Source organism: Callorhinchus milii, unplaced genomic scaffold, assembly GCF_018977255.1.
Source record: "Callorhinchus milii isolate IMCB2004 unplaced genomic scaffold, IMCB_Cmil_1.0 Scaffold91, whole genome shotgun sequence".
Classification (NCBI taxonomy): domain Eukaryota; kingdom Metazoa; phylum Chordata; class Chondrichthyes; order Chimaeriformes; family Callorhinchidae; genus Callorhinchus; species Callorhinchus milii.
Window position 1 is genome coordinate 107,355 of NW_024704832.1, and position 19,048 is coordinate 126,402.

Below are 19,048 nucleotides of genomic sequence, written 5' to 3' on the forward strand. Positions count from 1 at the left end.
ACTTTTAAAACTTATTTGTTCAACAGTTACTTTCTTTTATATAATGTCGTTCATATAGCACAACTTCTCAAAGCGCTTCATTCTCTTGGCTTGTTTGACCCTCAACTGTCCTTTCTACCCATATCCGTGCCATGACCCGCTCTGCCTTCCCCACCTCCACAACATGGCCCGACTCTGCCACTGTCTCCCACCGCAGCCCCCGAGACCCTCACACACCCCTTCATTACATCCAGACTCCACCACACCAACTCCCTGCATCCAGACTCCACCACACCAACTCCCTGCTTGTCGCCCCCCAACTCCTCCCTCCATAGGCTGCACATCATCCAGAACTAACCTCTCCCCCACCCCATCACCCCCATCCTCACCCCCACCAGGCTCCCCCACCCCATCACCCCCATCCTCACCCCACCAGGCTCCCCCACCCCATCACCCCCATCCTCACCCCCACCAGGCTCCCCGACCCCATCACCCCATCCTCACCCCCACCAGGCTCCCCCACCCCATCACCCCCATCCTCACCCCCACCAGGCTCCCCCACCCCATCACCCCCATCCTCACCCCCACCAGGCTCCCCAACCCCATCACCCCATCCTCATTCCCACCAGGCTCCCCCACCCCATCCTCACCCCCACCAGGCTCCCCGACCCCATTACCCCCATCCTCGCCCGACTCCGCTGGCTTCCCATCACACAGAGGATACAGTTCAAGAACCTGGTCCTCACCTTCAAAGCCTCATACACACTGCTCATACACACAGCCTCATTCACACCACTGCTCACACGCATAGTCCTGACTTGACTTGGCATGTTGTACAGTCAAACATTACAAAGAATGTACAGCATTGAAACAGGCCACTCAGCCCAACCAGTCCGTGTCGGTATTTATATTCCTCACGAGTCTCCAGTAGTTCCTTACTCCCTCCCACACCCTCTGTTCCCTTCTCCCTCACCTGAAGGTCTAGCTTCCTCTATCTCCTCCATGACCGCCTCAGCAGCAAATGCCTCTATTCACTGCCTTCTGCATGAACTTGTTCCTCCTAAATTCCGTTTTCGACCCTCTAGTCATTATCATACTTGTGTTCCTGGTTACAGACTCCCCAATCAGGGAAACTGCCTGGCTATGTTAACGTTATCATATTAAACACTTCTATTAGGTTTCCCCCCTTTAAACGTCTGTTCTCGAGCTAAAAAAAAGGCTCAACCTGTCCAGTCTGTCCTGATATTAATAACCTGCAACCTCCATATAACAATAATAATCCCTGCATTTGATATCGAGCCTTATCACGTCACTGAGATGTCGCAAAGTGCTTCACAGGGTATACTGTAAATGTAGTGACTGTACATTTTGTGCTCAAAAACACGGCAGCCAGTTGCGCACAGCAGTGTCCCACACACATTCGTGGTGTGAGTGACCAATTTTAATTTAGGGGATTGTTGGCCAGGATACCTGAACAGGCTGTCAGGACCTCAGTTTAACATCTCATCCGACAATGCGACAATGTAGCACTGCATTGGAGCGTCAGCTTGGACTGCGTGATGCCAAGTCCCGATGTGAGGGCTTGAACTTCAAGACTCAGAGGCGAGAGAGTGCCACCGAGCCAGGCTGACACACAGACCACCACCCCGGAAAGCGATTAGCCAATCGACAAACAAACGAGTTTCTACTTATTGCTAGAACAGAGGCGTGTGTGAGTGTGGAGTAAGGAAACTTGCCTAGGATTTCGCCCCAAGCCAGGAATGGAACCAGTTCCTCTCGCTTGCTAACCACTACCCTACAGGATTTTGAATCATCCTCGTCAGCCAACGTGACTTGTAACATAGTCTCTGAAGCCACTTACCGTACATCTCGTCCTCCAGCCCGTGCACGAAGGCCCCGCAGGCCCCCGAGTTGATGAGATTGACGGTATAAGTGTTGACCGGCTCCTTCGGGGCGTCATCCCCCCATTTGCGGCCACTTGAGAACTCGCCCGACGTGTACAGCTCCTTGGCTCGCTCATGGGCACTGCGCTTCCTCTGGGCTCACACAAGGGAGAGAGAGAGACGGTCAGTCTCTGCTCGGCTGTCAGGGAAGTGGTAACCATGTCCCCCCTCTCCCCCACCCCCAACTACATCAGCTCGGCTCAGTCACACTCTCCTGTCTATAACCCCAAACCTCTGTTAGCACCTCTGCTAACCCTGCAGCCAAAGTAAGTACGTACTTCCATACAATGAATGAACGAACGAACGAACGAAGAGGGTGGACCTCGCTGGACAAGCAGCGGGAAAGCTAGCCAGACAATGTGGTTTAGCTGGTTAGACCCCAGCAGTTACCCCAACACACACACTGGGCTCCCCTCAAGCCTTGGCTCTCACCCAACCTGCGCCTAATACTCTCCGGAATTAGGTAAACCGGATGCCTCCCTCCAGGGGGAGGGGGAGAGAGAGAGAGAGCGCCTTCCATTCCGACAATCTATCTCTGGGATTTCCAGGTGTAGGTGGGATGCGTGGAATTCTAATCTTGGTGATGGGTTTCTGCGTGCATCAGACACCTGGCTGACCAAGCAAAAACACCTCGCTCCCCCGGTCAGATGGTGTCTAACTTCTGATCGCACCCGAAGACTTTCCTCAAGCTCTGCCACATCAGCTCGGCTCAGTCACGCTCTCCTGTCTAAAACCCCGAACACCTTGGTCAGTGCTCTGAGACGTTACCCCACATGAAGAGTGCTGTGTGAAAGCGATATATATATATAACATTAAGTCAAACCCGAGCCCTCTGGCTGGCGAGGCAAGCGTGCTAAACCGCTATGCTACGGGACTCAACAAAGTTGTTGTTGGTTTGGTCCCCATCCTCTATCTCCCCTCCACGCCCCCTTCTCTCTGCCTGACTCAGTGAGCCTCCCCACAGAGCGTCAGCCCCCACACCCCCCCCCACCCCGCCCCCCCGCATGGTGTGATCTTACCTTCAGGTCGGACATCAGTTTCTTGTCGAGAGTCTGCTCCAGGAACTGCACACTGACCTGGTTCATGGATCCCTGACGAATACAAACAGGGGATGGTAACACAGTGCAGTTGGTGTCAGTCGTATCTTTATAAATCGTGCAATCGCCTAAGTCGTACATTCACCCCAGTCCCCATCAGGTTCCAATCAAAACCACTTAAGATTTCTTTACAAAACATAAAATACTGCCGATGCTGGAAATCTGGAATAATAACAGACGTCGGTGGGAACACTCAGCAGGTCAGGCAGCATCTATGGATAAAGGAAAGTCGTGGACCTGAAACGTTGACTCACTTTCCTTTCTCCATAGATGCTGGCCTGACCTGCTGAGTGTTCCCAGCGACTAGTGTTTGTGCTCCCACTTTACACTCTATTCTGTGAAGCGCTTTGAGATGTGATAAGGCCCTGCATCAAATGCAAGGATTATTATTAAAATACAAGTGATTGGGTTCCTCTCTTCACGGGTTCCTTTTATATAAATTCCCACAAACGCAATAATAATATTATTAATAATATAGAATAATCCTTGCGTTTGATATAGCGCTAACTGTATCAAACTTAAACGTTAGCTTATAGTATACTGTAAAGTGAATTGACAGTGTATATTCTGAGTGAAACACGGCAGCCAATTGAGCACAGCAGTGAGAGTCCCACAAACAGTCGTGGATTGGTGACCAAATCTTTTTTGAAGGAATTATTACCCCCCGGTAAAGTGATCTGCCATTGACTAATGACCAGGTTCCTACTGATTGCTGGTAAACAGAGGCGTATGTGTGGAAACGTTGACTCACTTTCCTTTCTCCATAGATGATGCCTGACCTGCTGAGTGTTCCCAGCGACATCTGTTTAAGATTTCTTTACACCATTCATATTAATTACCTCCTAACTCGTAACTCTGCTGCCCTACCCTCCCATTACTCCGCACTTGCCAGCTGTCTTCAATGCGGGAAACATTCACCCGTCAACGCATGAGCAGCAGAACTTCCCGCGATTCAATGTGACTCCAACCCCTACCGGTAAGTGCACATGTGGTGACGGGACAAGTACCTTTGAATCATGGGAAACGCAGCGTTAACCAGTCACCACATGTGCACTTACCGGCCGCAGTGAATTACGCCTGAGCAGCGCAGATTATTAATTAAATTGGATTTTGTACGACGTATACAGTTTGCCCGCAACTCAGACCTTCACGTATGTCATATTAAATGTTATGGTCCAGAATGATAGGATTTATGTAAGTTTTTTACATCCGATGCAGTGATTTATATAGCGACTGTGAACTTTATAGACCAAAGAGGTAAACAATCAACGCACAACAAGGCTCGCAGTCATAATAATCCTGGCATTTGAGGCATTACAGCGCCTGATCACGTCTTCGAGACGTCTCAAAGCCCTTCACAGCTACACTGTAAAGTGAATTGACTGTATATTTTGTGGGTGAAACGCAGCAGCCAATTGTGCACAGCAGTGAGTATCCCACAAACAGTTGTGGATGGAGTGACCAATTTTTTTTTGAAGGAATAATTATCACTGGAAAAGCGATCCATCGATCAACTAACAACCAGGTTCCTACTGACTGCTGGTAAACAGAGGCATGAGGAAGGAAACTTGCCTAAGGTTTCACCCTGCCCGGGAATCGAACCTGGGTCCTCTCGCTTGCAAGATGAGTGCTCCAACCACTGAGCTACAGGTGGTGTGTGCTTGTGTGCGTTGGAGGGTGGTGGGGGGGGCATTTATCTGAATTGTAGAGGGCAAAACCAGCCGAGGCTCCAGCTCCTGGTCCCTCTACAGTGCCCTCTCCTAGCTGTACAAGTGTCTGCCCACACTCACTGGCAAAGGCACACAAAGACAAAACAATACATCATTAACATTCACACAGGGCCTTTTTCATCAGGAGGGTGTCCTAAGGCGCTTAAGCTTGGATGAAGGACGAATCTTACCAGTAGTTTAGCAGCCTGTACTCGGACCAACCAGGACCCATCGTTCACCAGGTGACAAACCTTTCCGAAAGTGTCGTCCACTAGCCGGATTTCCTCGTTGGAGGAGGGAATGGGGACGATGCTGAGACACAGATACTCAGGGTTAATTTGGAGTCCTGATGCTTGTCCACTCCCTCCACTCAGCGGGCTCCGGCCTGCTCCACACCTCCCGCCTGGCTCACCCACCATCGGCGGTCAGGCCTTCAGCCTCGCTGTCCCCACGCTCTGGAACTCCATCCCACAACCTCTCTGCCTCGTTTCCTCCCTCGCCTCCTTCAAGACCTGTTTCAAGACCCTCCTCTTCGACCGCGTCTTCGTCACCCTCATACCCCCACCCTCCCTGCCCTCCACCCGTCCTGATCCCAACCCCCAGCTGAGGTCCAAATCCCGGACAACCAGTGCCTTAGGATGTCCTCCCGCTCTGTAAATGTCAGTTTTTATTGTTGCCATTGATATACTGCCTAAAAGGGATTTTTTTTTCACTCGTCTAATGTCTGTTCCTGCTCCCCAGCGTCCTCTCACTGGCTTCCAGTTCCATATTTGCTGGTTGTGCCTGGAATCCCAGTCAGACAACCCCACTTGTCAGTCGGACCTCCTGCACTCTGCGCTCTGGAGCTCCATCACGGAGTCCCTCTGACTCCCTCCTTCCCTCGTTCAAGGTTCGTCTCAAGACCTAGCTCTTTGACCACAGCTTTGGTTGATATGTTCTCAAAATGTAACCCTTTAAGCCCTGGTCTCATTCTGGTGAATCTGAGCTGCATCCCCTCCAGAGTCAATATATCCTTCCTGAGGTGCGGTGCCCACAGGAACACTGAACACAGTCTCCAGATGGGAGTTTGACCAAGGCTCTGTATGACTGAGGCATCATTTGATCACCTTTGTATTGCAGCCCCTTGTTGGTCATACGATCCTGCCAACTGGAAGGATTATGGGCTACTGAGAGCGAGACAGAAACTTTGAAGGAGTTGGTCTGGGAAGTTGGACGGAGTGAGTTGGGGATATTACGTTTTGACATTGTGGATAGAAGATACAGAGGAGAGCAACCAACATGATTGAGGGGAGGGAGGGGCTGGACTATGAGGAGCAATTAGATAAACTGGGCAGATTCACACTGGAGAAGAGAACGTTGAGGGTGATATGATTGCGGTCTTTAAGATTCTGAAGGGAATAGATAATGTAGACCATGAAAGCTGTTTTATCTTGCCTGAACAGTAGAACCAGAGGAAATGGTCTTCGAATGAAGTAAATTCAGAAGAAATTCTGCTTGGAGCAGAGAAAGTTAAGAGGAGACTTAATAGAAGTTTTCAAAATTATGAGGGGATTCAAAAGGGTGAACAAGGAGAAACTATTCCACTGGCGGGTGGGTCGGTAACCCGAGGACACCGATTTAAAATGAGGTTAAAAGAAGCAGAGGAGAAATTTTTTTACACAGCGCGTTGTCGGGATCTGGAATGCATTGTGTGAAAGGCTGGGGGAAGCGATTAGATAATAACTTTTAAGAGAGAAGCAGATAATTATTTGGGGAGGACAAGTTTGCAGGGATATGGGAGAGTGGGGGAGTGGGTTGATCAGGGCTATGGGGAGAGAGCGGGGGAGTGGGGTTGATCAGGGCTATGGGAGAGAGCGGGGAGTGGGGTTGATCAGGGCTATGGGGAGAGAGCGGGGAGTGGGTTGATCAGGGCTATGGGGAGAGAGCGGGGAGTGGGGTTGATCAGGGCTATGGGGAGAGAGCGGGGGAGTGGGGTTGATCAGGGCTATGGGGAGAGAGCGGGGGATGGGGTTGATCAGGGCTATGGGGAGAGAGTGGGGGAGTGGGGTTGATCAGGGCTATGGGGAGAGGCGGGGGTGGGGTTGATCAGGCTATGGGGAGAAGTGGGGTTCATTTGGAAGCTCTTTTCAAGAGCAGCACAGACAGTATGGGCCGAATGGCCTCCTTCTGTACTGTATAACTCTATGAAATCTGTGGAAACACTGCTTCACTGAGTGAGTGGTAAACATATGGGACATGCTCCCTTGGGAGATGGTGGAAGCAGAAAATGTCATTTGTTTCAAGAACAAATGAGATAGATTTCTGCTAGAAAATATAATAACAATAATAATCTTGCATTTCATATAGTGCCTTATCACGTCTTCTCGACGTCTCAAAACGCTTCACAGAATATACTGTAAAGTGAATTGACTGTATATTTATGGGTGAAACACGGCAGCTGATTGCGCACAACAGTGTCCCACAAACACTCGTGGATTTTTTTTTCTTGAGGGATTATTATCAGGTGTGTGGAGAAAGGAAACCTGCCCAAGGTTTCGCCCTGCTGGGAATCAAAGCCAGAAACACGCTTGCGAGGCCAGTGCTCTAAGCTTCAGGACCCGTGGGATACAGTGGGATACGCGTTTGGAACACGACGTATCAAGTGACTCCAGGATGGTGGAAGGCCAACTAGATAGACCTTGGTCTTCCTTCCCCTAGAAAATGATCATGTTGTTATTGTTCAAACCTCCACTGCTCACCTGTCAGGGTACAGCTGACTCAGGACCCACACAAGCTGCACTGCCACAGACCGCACCTGCTCATAATCATCAGACAGTGCCTGGCAAACCTTACAGACAAACACAACACAGAACATTAGAGCCACGATGATGGTGTTCAAAAATGGAACCCAAAAACACACTGTTTGAGAGACCTCACTGTAGCTGGTTATACTCCACACTCTGGGCTACACCCAAGCCTTGGCTCTTATCAAACTGCGCCTAATACTCCCCGGAATTAAGTAAGCAGGATGAGTCCCTCCAGGAAGAGAGTGTATTCCACTCTATCCATCTCTGGGATTTCCATGTGCAGGTGGGATGCACAGAATTCTGTTTGGTTTGGATACTCTTAATCACAGTTTCCGCACGTGTCAGACCTCCGGGTGACAAAATACACTGTGCAAAAATTGGCTGCCCTGTTTCACCACCAAAACAGTCACTGAACTTTGCAGTGTATCCTGTGAAACGCTTTGCGACGTCTCAAAGACGTGATAAGCTGCTATATCAAATGCCAGGAATATTATTATTATCCAAAGGACTAGCCATGTACTCCATCAACACAGCGCCCCCCCTCCTCCCTCCCCTGGTACTGTGCTGGAGTGCAGTATTGAGAGGGGGACACCATTTGCTTCTCATCGGTCCAGTTGATGCCCGACACGTGCAGAAATGTCACGGCCACACTGGAGAGTCTCCAAATCAAACTACCAAGAATTCCAACTGTGTAAGGAAATTTCCGTTTGTCTGATATGGGGCAGTGACTGGGGGCTCGACCTACGTGTAAAGGAGGTGGACTGCAATCAGGCTTGATTCTTAAAATAAACCTTTTTTTTGTTACAGCTCTTGTGCAAGTTGTATTTTTAGACACAGTGGGAAAGAGACTTAGATCTCAAACGTAACAGAGTGATTTTGCTAGCTGGGCTGTGGAAGCGCCCCAGGACGCTACCCCACGTAAAGGACGCTATATAAATACAAGTTATTATTGTTGGTCACTTCGCCACTCTTACCTGGCAGTAGATTGTCTGCTGTAACCTCATTCCTCGCTCGTGCAACTGCAACTGGGATAAAAGTACAAAGATCAAGATAGTAAGAAAAAAGGAACTCTGATTCTATGTCGCATCAAAACCTCTCAAAGCACTTTACTCTCACCATGGCTCTGTTTACCCAGCAATAAGTAGGAAATCAGTGGTTAGTCGATTGGCGGAGCGCTTTCTGGGGTAAGGAATCGACTAACAACCGGGTTCCTACTTACTGCCATGTAGACAGAGGCGTGTGGAGTAAGAAAACTTGCTTAAGGGAATCAAACCTGGATCCTGATGCTTGCGAGACGAGTGCTCTAACTACATGCTATGGGACTCGGATTGAGAGGAGTCTGACAAAAGTAGAAGGGTTTTTGATGAGGTAAATAGAGAGAAACTATTTTCTCTCGTCAGTGAGTCGGTAAGAGAGCATCGATTTAAGATCATAGCATCATAGAATTATACAGCACAGAAGGAGCCATTCGGCCATTGTGTCTGTGCCACTCTTTGAAAAGAGCTTCCAAATCAACCCCACCCCCCACTCTCCCCATAGCCCTGATCAACCCCACTCCCCCACTCTCTCCCCATAGCCCTGATCAACCCCACTCCCCCACTCTCTCCCCATAGCCCTGATCAACCCCACTCCCCCGCTCTCTCCCCATAGCCCTGATCAACCTCACTCCCCCTCTCTCCCCATAGCCCTGATGAACCCCACTCCCCCACTCTCTCCCCATAGCCCTGATCAAGCCCACTCCCCCCGCTCTCTCCCCATAGCTCTGCAAACTTTTCCTCCCCAAATAATTATCTGCTTCTCTCTCCAAAGTTGTTATCTAATCTCCTTCCTCCAGCCTTTCAGGCAACGCATTCCAGATCCCAACAACTCACTGTGTGAAAATATTTCTCCTCCCCTCCCCTCTGTTTCTTTTAACAACTAATTTAAACCGGTGTCCTCGGGTTACCGACCCACCCGCCAGTGGGAAAAGTTTCTCCTGTTCACCCTATCATATCCCCTCATCATTTTGAAAACTTTTATTAAATCTTCTCTTAACCTTCTCTGCCCGAGGAGGACAATCCTGGCCTCTCCGGCCTCTCCTGATAACTGAAGGCCCTCATTCCTGGTACCATTCTGGTCAATCCCCTTCGCACCCTCTCCAATGCCTTGACATCCTTCCTAAAGTGTGGGGCCCAGAACTGAACCCAGTCTCTCGCTGAGGCCCAACCAGTGTTTTATATAAAGGTTCATCATAACTTCCTGACTTGTGTATTCTATGGCCCTATTTATAAAGCCCAGTATCCCGGATGCTTTTTTATAATAATAATAATAATCCTTGCATTTGATATAGCGCTTTTCACGTCGGGAGGACGTCCCAAAGCGCTTCACAGAACACACTGTAAAGTTAATTGACTGTATATTTGTGGGCGAACGCGGCAGCCAATTGCGCACAGCAATGTCCCACAAACAGTCGTAGATCGAAAATGACCAATTTATTATTGTTTTTGGTTTTGGAGGGATTATTAGATTATTTTTAACAGCTTTATCTGCCTGTCCTGCCACCTTCAGAGATTTACTATATGACCCCCAGGTCTCTCTGTTCCTTCACCCCCTTTAAGACTGTACCATCAGTTTATATCGCCTCTCCTCATTCTTCCTCACAAAATGCATCACTTTGTATTTCTCCACATTAAACGTCATCTGTCGAGGTCATTAAAAACCCAGTGAGGGGTTAGAATTGTTTACACACAACACCAGCTTACATTCATACAGTGCCCTTCACCAGGTAGCGTCTCAGAGCGCTTAACAAAGGCAAAGTTTGACGCCAGGCTGGGAGAAAAGGGAGGTGACAGGAGCCACGGTTATAGAGGAAGTGTCAAACGCACACACACTAGGATCGGAAGGGCTGGTTAAAAACAGAATCTACAATAACCACTGAAAAGGAATCGGAACAAATATTTGCAAAGGAAAACACAGGGGAATAATAATAATGATAATAATCTTGTAGTTGATATAGCCCTTCCGATCCTAGTGTGTGTGTGTTTGACATTTCCTCTTTAACCGTGGCTCCTGTCACGTCCCTTTCTCCCAGCCTGGCGTCAAACTTTGCCATTGTTAAGCGCTCTGAGATCACGTCTTCGAGACGTCTCTGATGTCGAGACTTCGAAAGTGTTTCACAGAATATACTGTAAATTGAATTGACTGTATGTTTTGCGAGCGAATGGTGCTAAACAGTTCTTTCAACAATTACAACGACCTGCATTTGCTCAGCGCCCTTCAGTCAGGGGAACGTCTCGGAGCATTGCTCTGGGTCGCTACCCCCGTGTGAGGGCGTTATATAAATGCAAGCTGTTGTTGTTGTTGCCAGAGAGCTGCCACAGGCACGCTGGACCGGATGGCCTCCTTCAGCGCTGGAAGATTCCTGGAATAAATGGAAGGGGAATAATAATAATAATTTGATGTAGCGCGTTATCACATCGTTCAGATGTCTCAAAGCATCTTTCAGGATATACTGTAAAGTGGATTGACTGTGTATTTTGTGGCTGAAATTCAGCAAAATTACCCCAGAAAGCAATCCGACAATCAACTAAACAAGTGGGTTCCTACTTACTGTGAGGTAAATAGAGGCGCGGGTGCGGAGTAAGGAAACTTGCCTAGAGATTCCCCCCCGACCGGGAATCAAACCCACTCGCTTACGTGGCGAGCGCTTTACCCACTACGCTGCGGGACTTACCATTGCCTTCATGGCTGCGGTGCGAACACGAGGGTCCTGGTCAGTGAAGTAATCGGTGATGATCTTCTGAACGTCCCTGGCTGCCAGGTTTTCCATCTCTTTCCCACTGGCTTCTCCAGTAAACCCAAACAGCCCACCAGCTCCAGGCACTTGTTCCTCACTACATGAGACGTGTCCGTCAGGTGCTAACAAACATGAGGGAGGTTACAGCTGAGGATCAGCCATTTTACAAGGTGCTACATCACCCATTATAATAATAATAATCCTTGCATTTCATACAGCGCCTTATCAGGTCTTCGAGACGTCTCAAAGCGCTTCACAGAATGTACTGTAAAGTGAGTTGACTGTATATTTTGTGAACGAAACATGGCAGCCAATTGTGCACAGCAGTGTCCCCACAAACAGTCGGGGATTGAGTGACCAAATTATTATTATTATTTTTTGAAGGAATTATCACCCCCGGAAAAGCGATCCGCCAATCGATTAACAACCGGGTCCCTACTTATTGCTGGTAAACAGAGGTGTGTGGAGCAATATTGTGCCCAATGTTTCGCTCTCCTGCCCGGGAATCAAACCCAGATCCTCTCGCTTGTGAGGCGAGTGCTCTAACTACTGAGCTAAAGGACTCCAAAGCACACAGAGCAGCTTAGGAAGCTGGCTAGTCAGCTGCAGGTTCATTGCCCAAGTGTTCAGGTTACAATGAGATCAGAGACACTTCTTTTGCTTTCCCAAAAGCTCTGCAGAATTTTCACATCTGACCTGAATGGGCCGACTGGGACATGGAATAACCCCTGACCTCCCCCCCACCACCCGCCCTCACTCCCAAGCATTAGACAGCCCTACCTTACAGGCGATCTCAACCAGTCGATAAGAGACAGGCAGGTTTTCTTGGAGCTGTTTCCCGATGACCAGGAGAGCGTCCACTAACTGTGCGAGGACCTGGTGAGACTCTGCAGGGAATAATATAGGGAATCAGCAACAGCCCAGATACAACCAACAAACCCAAGACTACGCTATGAAATGTTACACAGAATTAAATAGCACGGAAATAGGTTATTTGGCCAAAAACTATGGCTACAATTCAATTTACACTCATACAGCGCCTTAAATTAAGTACTTGAAGAGGCACAATATAAAAGAGGGAGAGCAAAGAATGGGGTTAGAGTAGAGAGTTCCAGTGGGGGAGCGAGGCCCAGCACAGACATGATGGGGAGAGAGAGAGCAGGGAATGGGGTTAGAGTAGAGAGTTCCAGTGGGGGAGCGAGCCCCAGCACAGACACCATGGGGAGAGAGAGAGAGAGAGAGAGAGCAGGGAATGGGGTTAGAGTAGAGAGTTCCAGTGGGGGAGCGAGCCCCAGCACAGACACCATAGGGAGAGAGAGAGAGAGCAGGGAATGGGGTTAGAGTAGAGAGTTCCAGCGGGGGAGCGAGTCCCAGCACAGACACCATGGGGAGAGAGAGAGTAGGGAATGAGGTTAGAGTAGAGAGTTCCAGTGAGGGAGCGAGCCCCAGCACAGACACCATGGGGAGAGAGAGAGAGAGAGAGAGAGAGAGCAGGGAATGGGGTTAGAGTAGAGAGTTCCAGCGGGGGAGCGAGCCCCAGCACAGACACAATGGGGAGAGAGAGAGAGAGAGAGAGAGAGAGAGCAGGGAATGGGGTTAGAGTAGAGAGTTCCAGTGGGGGAGCGAGCCCCAGCACAGACACCATGGGGAGAGAGAGAGAGAGAGAGAGAGAGCAGGGAATGGGGTTAGAGTAGAGAGTTCCAGTGGGGGAGTGAGCCCCAGCACAGACACCATGGGGAGAGAGAGAGAGAGAGCAGGGAATGGGGTTAGAGTAGAGAGTTCCAGTGGGGGAGCGAGCCCCAGCACAGACACCATGGGGAGAGAGAGAGAGAGAGAGCAGGGAATGGGGTTAGAGTAGAGAGCTCCAGTGGGGGAGCGAGCCCCAGTCTATGGTCGATGTGATGCCAGGCTCCGTTTTTCTCCCTAAACTTACTCTCATTGCTGAGGGCTATGATGACCTCATCCACAATGCTGTCGGCTGCGAAGCCGGGAGTTTTAGACAGGAGGCCGATCAGGGAGGCGATCTTCAGTCTGACCGAACTCTCGTTCTCCTGCCAGCAAAACCAGACAAACATAACAACAACAACTTGCACTTGCATAGCTCCCTCCACACAGGGCAGCGTCTCGGAGCGCTTAACAGTGGTGGAGCCTGACTCTGAGCCGGGGGAAGGGGGAGGTGGCCGTAAAAACGGTTGAAGAGGAAGGTTTTCAGGCTGGATTTGACAAGGTGGATAGAGGGGGCGAGGCGGGGGATTGGGGGAGAGCGTTCCTGAGTTTTGGGGCCTAGTGGCTTAAAGAGCGACCTCCGATGGTGGGTGGGGGGATGCGCCAGGTTGAGCGGAGGCACTGACCGGGTGGTGGATTGGGGAGTGAGGAAGTTGGAGAGGGAGGGAGGAGATTGGAGAGAAGTGAGTGAAGGGGTTGGAAAGAGAGGGAGGCGGTCGAAGAGGGAGGGAGCGAGTGAGGGGGTTGGAGAGGGAGGAGGTCGGAGAGAGAGGGAGTGAGGGAGGGAGGAGGTTGGGAAGGGAGGGAGGAGGGAGGAGAGGGAAGGAGGAGGTTGGGAAGGGAGGGAGGGAGGTGCCAGGGAATGAAGGGATTTGAGCATTAAAAAGTGAGTGTTTTTGGCAGCCATCACTGTGCTGAACACTATTCAAACCAAACTGAGAATCCCCCACATCCACCCACACACGGAAATCCCAGAGATAGATTGTTGGAATGGAAGGCGCTCTCTCTCTCTCTCTCCCCACCACCCTCTCTCTCCCCCTTCCCCCCTTTCCCCCCACCCCCCTCTCTCTCTCTCCCCCCCCCTCTCTCTCTATCGTTGGAGGAATGCATCCTGCTGACCTAATTCCGAAGAGAATTAGGCGCAGGTTGGTGAGAACCAAGGCTCAGGGGACCAGAGTGTGTGTTGGGGTAACTGCTGAGGTCTAACCAACAAAAAACACACAGTTTGCCATTGATATTGCTGTCTGAAAGATTTCCCGCTGCTTGTCCAGCTGGGTCCTAGGAGCTGAGTGGGAGGATTCCCTGCCCTCATCTAAACTATGTAGGTGGGATGCATGGAAATCTCAGCTTGGTTTAGATACTGTTAAGCATAGTGTCGGGTTTCCGTGTGTGACAGACACCCGACCGGTCACGGTGACGGGTTTCCGTGTGTGACACACACCCGGCCGGTCACGGTGACGGGTTTCCGTGTGTGACAGACACCCGACCGGTCACGGTGACGGGTTTCCGTGTGTGTCAGACACGCGGCCGGTCACGGTGACGGGTTTCCGTGTGTGTCAGACACCCGGCCGGTCACGGTGACGGGTTTCCGTGTGTGTCAGACACCCGGCCGGTCACGGTGACGGGTTTCCGTGTGTGTCAGACACCCGGCCGGTCACGGTGACGGGTTTCCGTGTGTGTCAGACACCCGGCCGGTCACGGTGACGGGTTTCCATGTGTGTCAGACACCCGGACGGTCACGGTGACGGGTTTCCGTGTGTGACAGACACCCGGCCGGTCACGGTGACGGGTTTCCGTGTGTGTCAGACACCCGGCCGGTCACGGTGACGGGTTTCCGTGTGTGTCAGACACCCGGCCGGTCACGGGTTTCCGTGTGTGTCAGACACCCGGCCGGTCACGGTGACGGGTTTCCGTGTGTGTCAGACACCCGGCCGGTCACGGTGACGGGTTTCCGTGTGTGTCAGACCCCCGGGTGGTCACGGTGACGGGTTTCCGTGTGTGTCAGACCCCCGGCTGGTCACGGTGACGGTTTCCGTGTGTGTCAGACACCCGGCCGGTCACGGTGACGGGTTTCGTGTGTGTCAGACACCCGGCGGTCACGGTGACGGGTTTCCGTGTGTGTCAGACACCCGGCCGGTCACGGTGACGGGTTTCCGTGTGTGTCAGACACCCGGCCGGTCACGGTGACAGGTTTCCGTGTGTGTCAGACCCGACTGAGCAAAAACAAACGGGTTGTGAGTGTGAGTTTGTCCGAGATAGTGTACCTTATAATAATGCTCCAGCAGAATGCGGACGACACCCTCCACGCTCTCGGCCTCCACAGGTTTCTTGAGAACTGCAGCAGGTACTGCAGGGCCTCGGTGGGGCTGCTGGATTTGCACAGGTCGATGTGAAGAGCCGCAGACTTGCTGGGTTTTGTCAGGCGAAGCTTTTTGGCGGGAATCTCTTCGTGTGGTTGCAACTGGAAAGGAACCGAGGTTTCGTAAGATATTTAAGAAGCCAATGTAAACCATCGCTCTGCTGAACACAAAGTGATTTTCATCTACAAAAGTCCTGTAGCTCAGCCTCGCTGTGATCAGACTGTGGCTCACCTCACAAGCCAGAGGACCCAGGTTCAATTCCCGGGAGGGCAATATCTTAGGTAAGTTTCCTTGTTCCACACGCCTCTGTTTACCGAGCAGTAAGTAGGAACCCGGTTGTTCATCGATTGGCAGATCACTTTCCGGGGGTAATAAATTCAGTTTTTAAAAAAAATTGGTCACTGAATCAAATGTCTGTGGGACATTTCATCCACAAAAAAAATTCTCCCCTTCACAATATATTCTATGAAGCGCTTTGAGACATCTCAACAACTTGATAAGGTGCTATATCAAATGCAAGGATTATTATTATTACGAAAACAGTAACTCAGCAATTATCCTAGAGGTGCTTTGATACTTTGCTATTGCAGATATCCTGTGTCAAATATAAGAATTTTCCAGTCCATCGTCAAGGCTCATTTCTCTGCATCTTATAATAATAATAGTTGCATCTGCTGAAGTACCTTTCACATTGTCAAACATCTCAAGGCGCTTCACAGAACATAACGTAAAGTGGATTGACTGTATATTTTGTGGGTGAAATGTGTCAGCCACTTTGCGCCCAACAGTGAGTGTCCCACACACAATCGTAGATTGAGTGACCAATTTTATTTGGGGGATTGTTGGCCAGGACACCAGGAGAGAGAAACTCCCTTCTGTTTTCCAACATTCACGGGATCTTTAACATCCACCTGAGCAGGCAGACGGGACCTCAACAACAACAACAACAACAAGATTCCATTTATAAAGCGCCTTTCACGTCAGGAGGACGTCCCAAGGCGCTGCACAGTTGGGTCATGACCCGAGCAGGGGCGAAATGGTCAGGGTGAGGGGAGGGAAGGGAGGGGGCGAGGAGGGGGAAATGGTCAGGGTGAGGGGAAGGGAGGGAGCGAGGAGGGGGGAAATGGTCAGGGTGAGGGGAGGGAAGGGAGGGAGCGAGGAGGGGGAAGAGAGTCGAGAGGGGAGCTGAAGGCTCGGTCAAAGAGAAAGGTTTTGAGACCGGCCTTGAAGGAGGAAAGGGAGGAAGCGGCGAAGGCACTGGGGGATGGAGTTCCAGAGCCTCGGGGCTGAGAGGCTGAAGGCCCGACCACCGATGGTAGGGCGGTTGGGGCGGGGGACGTGGAGCAGACCGGAGCCAGAGGAACGGAGGGTACGGGCAGGTAGGTAGGGGGATAGTAGGTTGGAGAGGTAGGAGGGAGCAAGGCCGTGAATGGCCTTGTAGGTGAGGATGAGGATCTTGAAATCAATCCTCTGGGGGATGGGGAGCCAGTGGAGGCGAGCGAGGGTGGGAGTGATGTGGTCCCGAAGCCTGGTGCGGGACAGTACACGAGCTGCAGAGTTCTGAATGACCTGCAGCTTGTGGAGGGAGGTGGCGGGAAGGCCGGCGAGGAGAGAGTTCCCATAGTCCAGCCTTGAGGTGACAAAGGCGTGAACCAGGGTTTCAGCCGCGTGAGGGGTGAGGTAGTGCCGTAATCTGGCGATGTTCCGGAGGTGATGGAAGGCGGTGCCAGTTGTGGTGCGGATGTGAGGGAGAAAGGACAGCTCAGGGTCGAACAGAACCCCGAGGTTCCTGACTGGCTTTGAGAGGTGGAGAGTGCAGCCTTGGATGCTGATGGTGTCAGCGCCTGAGGTGCGGAGGCGCTGACGTGAGCCAATCAGGAGGGCCTCGGTTTTTCGCACGTTGAGCTGAAGAAAGTTGTCTCTCGTCCAGGACTCGATGTCGGACAGGCAGCTGTCAGGACATCGGTGGTCGTGGAGTTGAGAGTAGAGGAGGAAAGGTAGAGTTGGGTGTCATCCGCATACATGTGGAAGTTAACCCATGTCTGCGGATGATGTCACCACAGGGGGAGCATATAGAGGGTGAAGAGGAGGGGACCGAGGACAGAGCCCTGAGGGACACCACATGAGACAGTGCGGGGGGTGGAGGAGAAGCCATTCGTCGAGACAAAGTGAAGACGGTGAGAAAGGTACGACCTAAACCATTCAAGGACAGTGCCTTGAAGGTTGAGGTGGGAGGACAAGCGGTGGAGTAGGATAGCGTGGTCGACCGTATCGAATGCTGCCGATAGGTCGAGGAGGACGAGGAGACAGAGGGAGCCCTGGTCACAGATGGTCAGGATATCATTGGTGACCTTGACCAGGGCAGTTTCTGTGCTATGGGCAGCACGGAAACCTGACTGAAGGGGTTCGAAAAGAGAATGGGTGGAAAGGAAAGAGCGCAGTTGGGAGGCGACAACTCTTTCCAAGACCTTGGAGAGAAAGGGGAGGTTGGAGATGGGCCGGTAGCTTGATAGCTGCGACGCATCAAGGGAGGGTTTTTTCAGGGTGGGCGTGATGATGGCAGTTTTTAATGGAATGGGGACAGAGCCAGAGGAGAGGGACAGGTTGATGATGTCAGTGATATGTGGGGCAAGAAAGTGGAGCTGGGAGATAAGGAGTGGAGTGGGGATGGGGTCAAGGGAGCAGGTGGTTGGTTTTAGGGATAGGATGAGTTCAGTGACAGAGGGTGGGGAAACGGGTACGAAGGTGTGTAGGGGAGGATGGGTAGGAGTCGGAGTGTGGGAGGGAAGGGGTGGGTGGTGGGTGGAAGTTGGAGGGGAAGTGACCGCGGAGCGGATTCCCTTGATCTTGGATTCAAGGAAATCCAGCATCTCCTCGCAGTGAAGGTTGGAGGAGATGACCTGCGCGGGGTGGCGGGGGGGACGGAGGAGTCGGGTTGTGGTGGAAAACAGTAGCCTGGGGTTGTTCTTCGCCTCCAGGATTATCCTGGAGTAGAAGGACGACTTGGCCGAGGCTAGAGTGGAGCGGTAAATTTTGAGGAGGTCCAGCCAGATTTGTCGGTGGACCTCGGTTTAACATCTCATCAGAAGGATGGGTGCCAGCTATGATCTTCCACACGTTAGATCATATCTCGCACCCAACGCTGCCTTCATCACCTCCAGGCTCACTTCAACTAATAACTCATCCGTACATTCTGTTGCACTGGACTACACACACACCATCCACGACAGCCTCCACTGTCTCCTGGCAAAACGACTTTCAAGATCCTCTCCCTTCAAATATTTACCCCTCATCTGTCTTGAAAGGTTCTCTAACAGCCTACCCCCCTGACACGCACACAAGCTTAAGTGTCCTTCCGACATGAAAGTCGTAATATAAATGTAATATTGTTGTCGCCCCCAACTTTCTCTTCCCCTATCCTCGCTGCTTGGTTCAGTACGATCTCTGTACCCAGTCAGGAACATCAAGTGTTTGCAACGTGCTCCCGGTATGAAAGGCGCTATAACTAATAATATTAATCCTTGCATTTGGTACAGTGCCTTATCGTTGAGTACCTTGTCGTTGAGACGTCTCAAAGCTCTTCACAGAATATACTGTAAAGTGTCGTAACTGTGTATTTTGTGGGCAAAATGCGCACAGAGTGAGTGTCCCACCAACAGCTGTGGATTGAGTGA

The 19,048-nt window shown here is 51.1% G+C and overlaps 2 protein-coding genes across 2 annotated transcripts in view; one reads left to right on the top strand and one right to left on the bottom strand.

The window, feature by feature from the left end:
- The window catches only part of ints4 (integrator complex subunit 4), a 34,659-nt gene extending 18,583 nt beyond the window's left edge, over positions 1–16,076 (bottom strand). Inside the window, 12 exon segments of the mRNA XM_042345770.1 lie at positions 1,841–2,015; positions 2,942–3,013; positions 4,920–5,040; positions 7,467–7,555; positions 8,489–8,539; positions 11,227–11,330; positions 11,333–11,411; positions 12,070–12,176; positions 13,223–13,340; positions 15,279–15,346; positions 15,349–15,475; positions 16,065–16,076. Of these exon segments, the coding sequence (XP_042201704.1) occupies positions 1,841–2,015; positions 2,942–3,013; positions 4,920–5,040; positions 7,467–7,555; positions 8,489–8,539; positions 11,227–11,330; positions 11,333–11,411; positions 12,070–12,176; positions 13,223–13,340; positions 15,279–15,346; positions 15,349–15,475; positions 16,065–16,076 (1,123 nt within the window).
- A 2,388-nt stretch (positions 16,077–18,464) lies between these two features.
- LOC121851695 (transmembrane protein 164-like) overlaps positions 18,465–19,048 on the top strand; it is a 7,587-nt gene continuing 7,003 nt past the window's right edge. The window contains exon 1 of the mRNA XM_042345772.1: positions 18,465–18,491. Coding sequence (XP_042201706.1) covers positions 18,465–18,491 — 27 coding nt within the window. The remainder of the gene's footprint in view (positions 18,492–19,048) is intronic.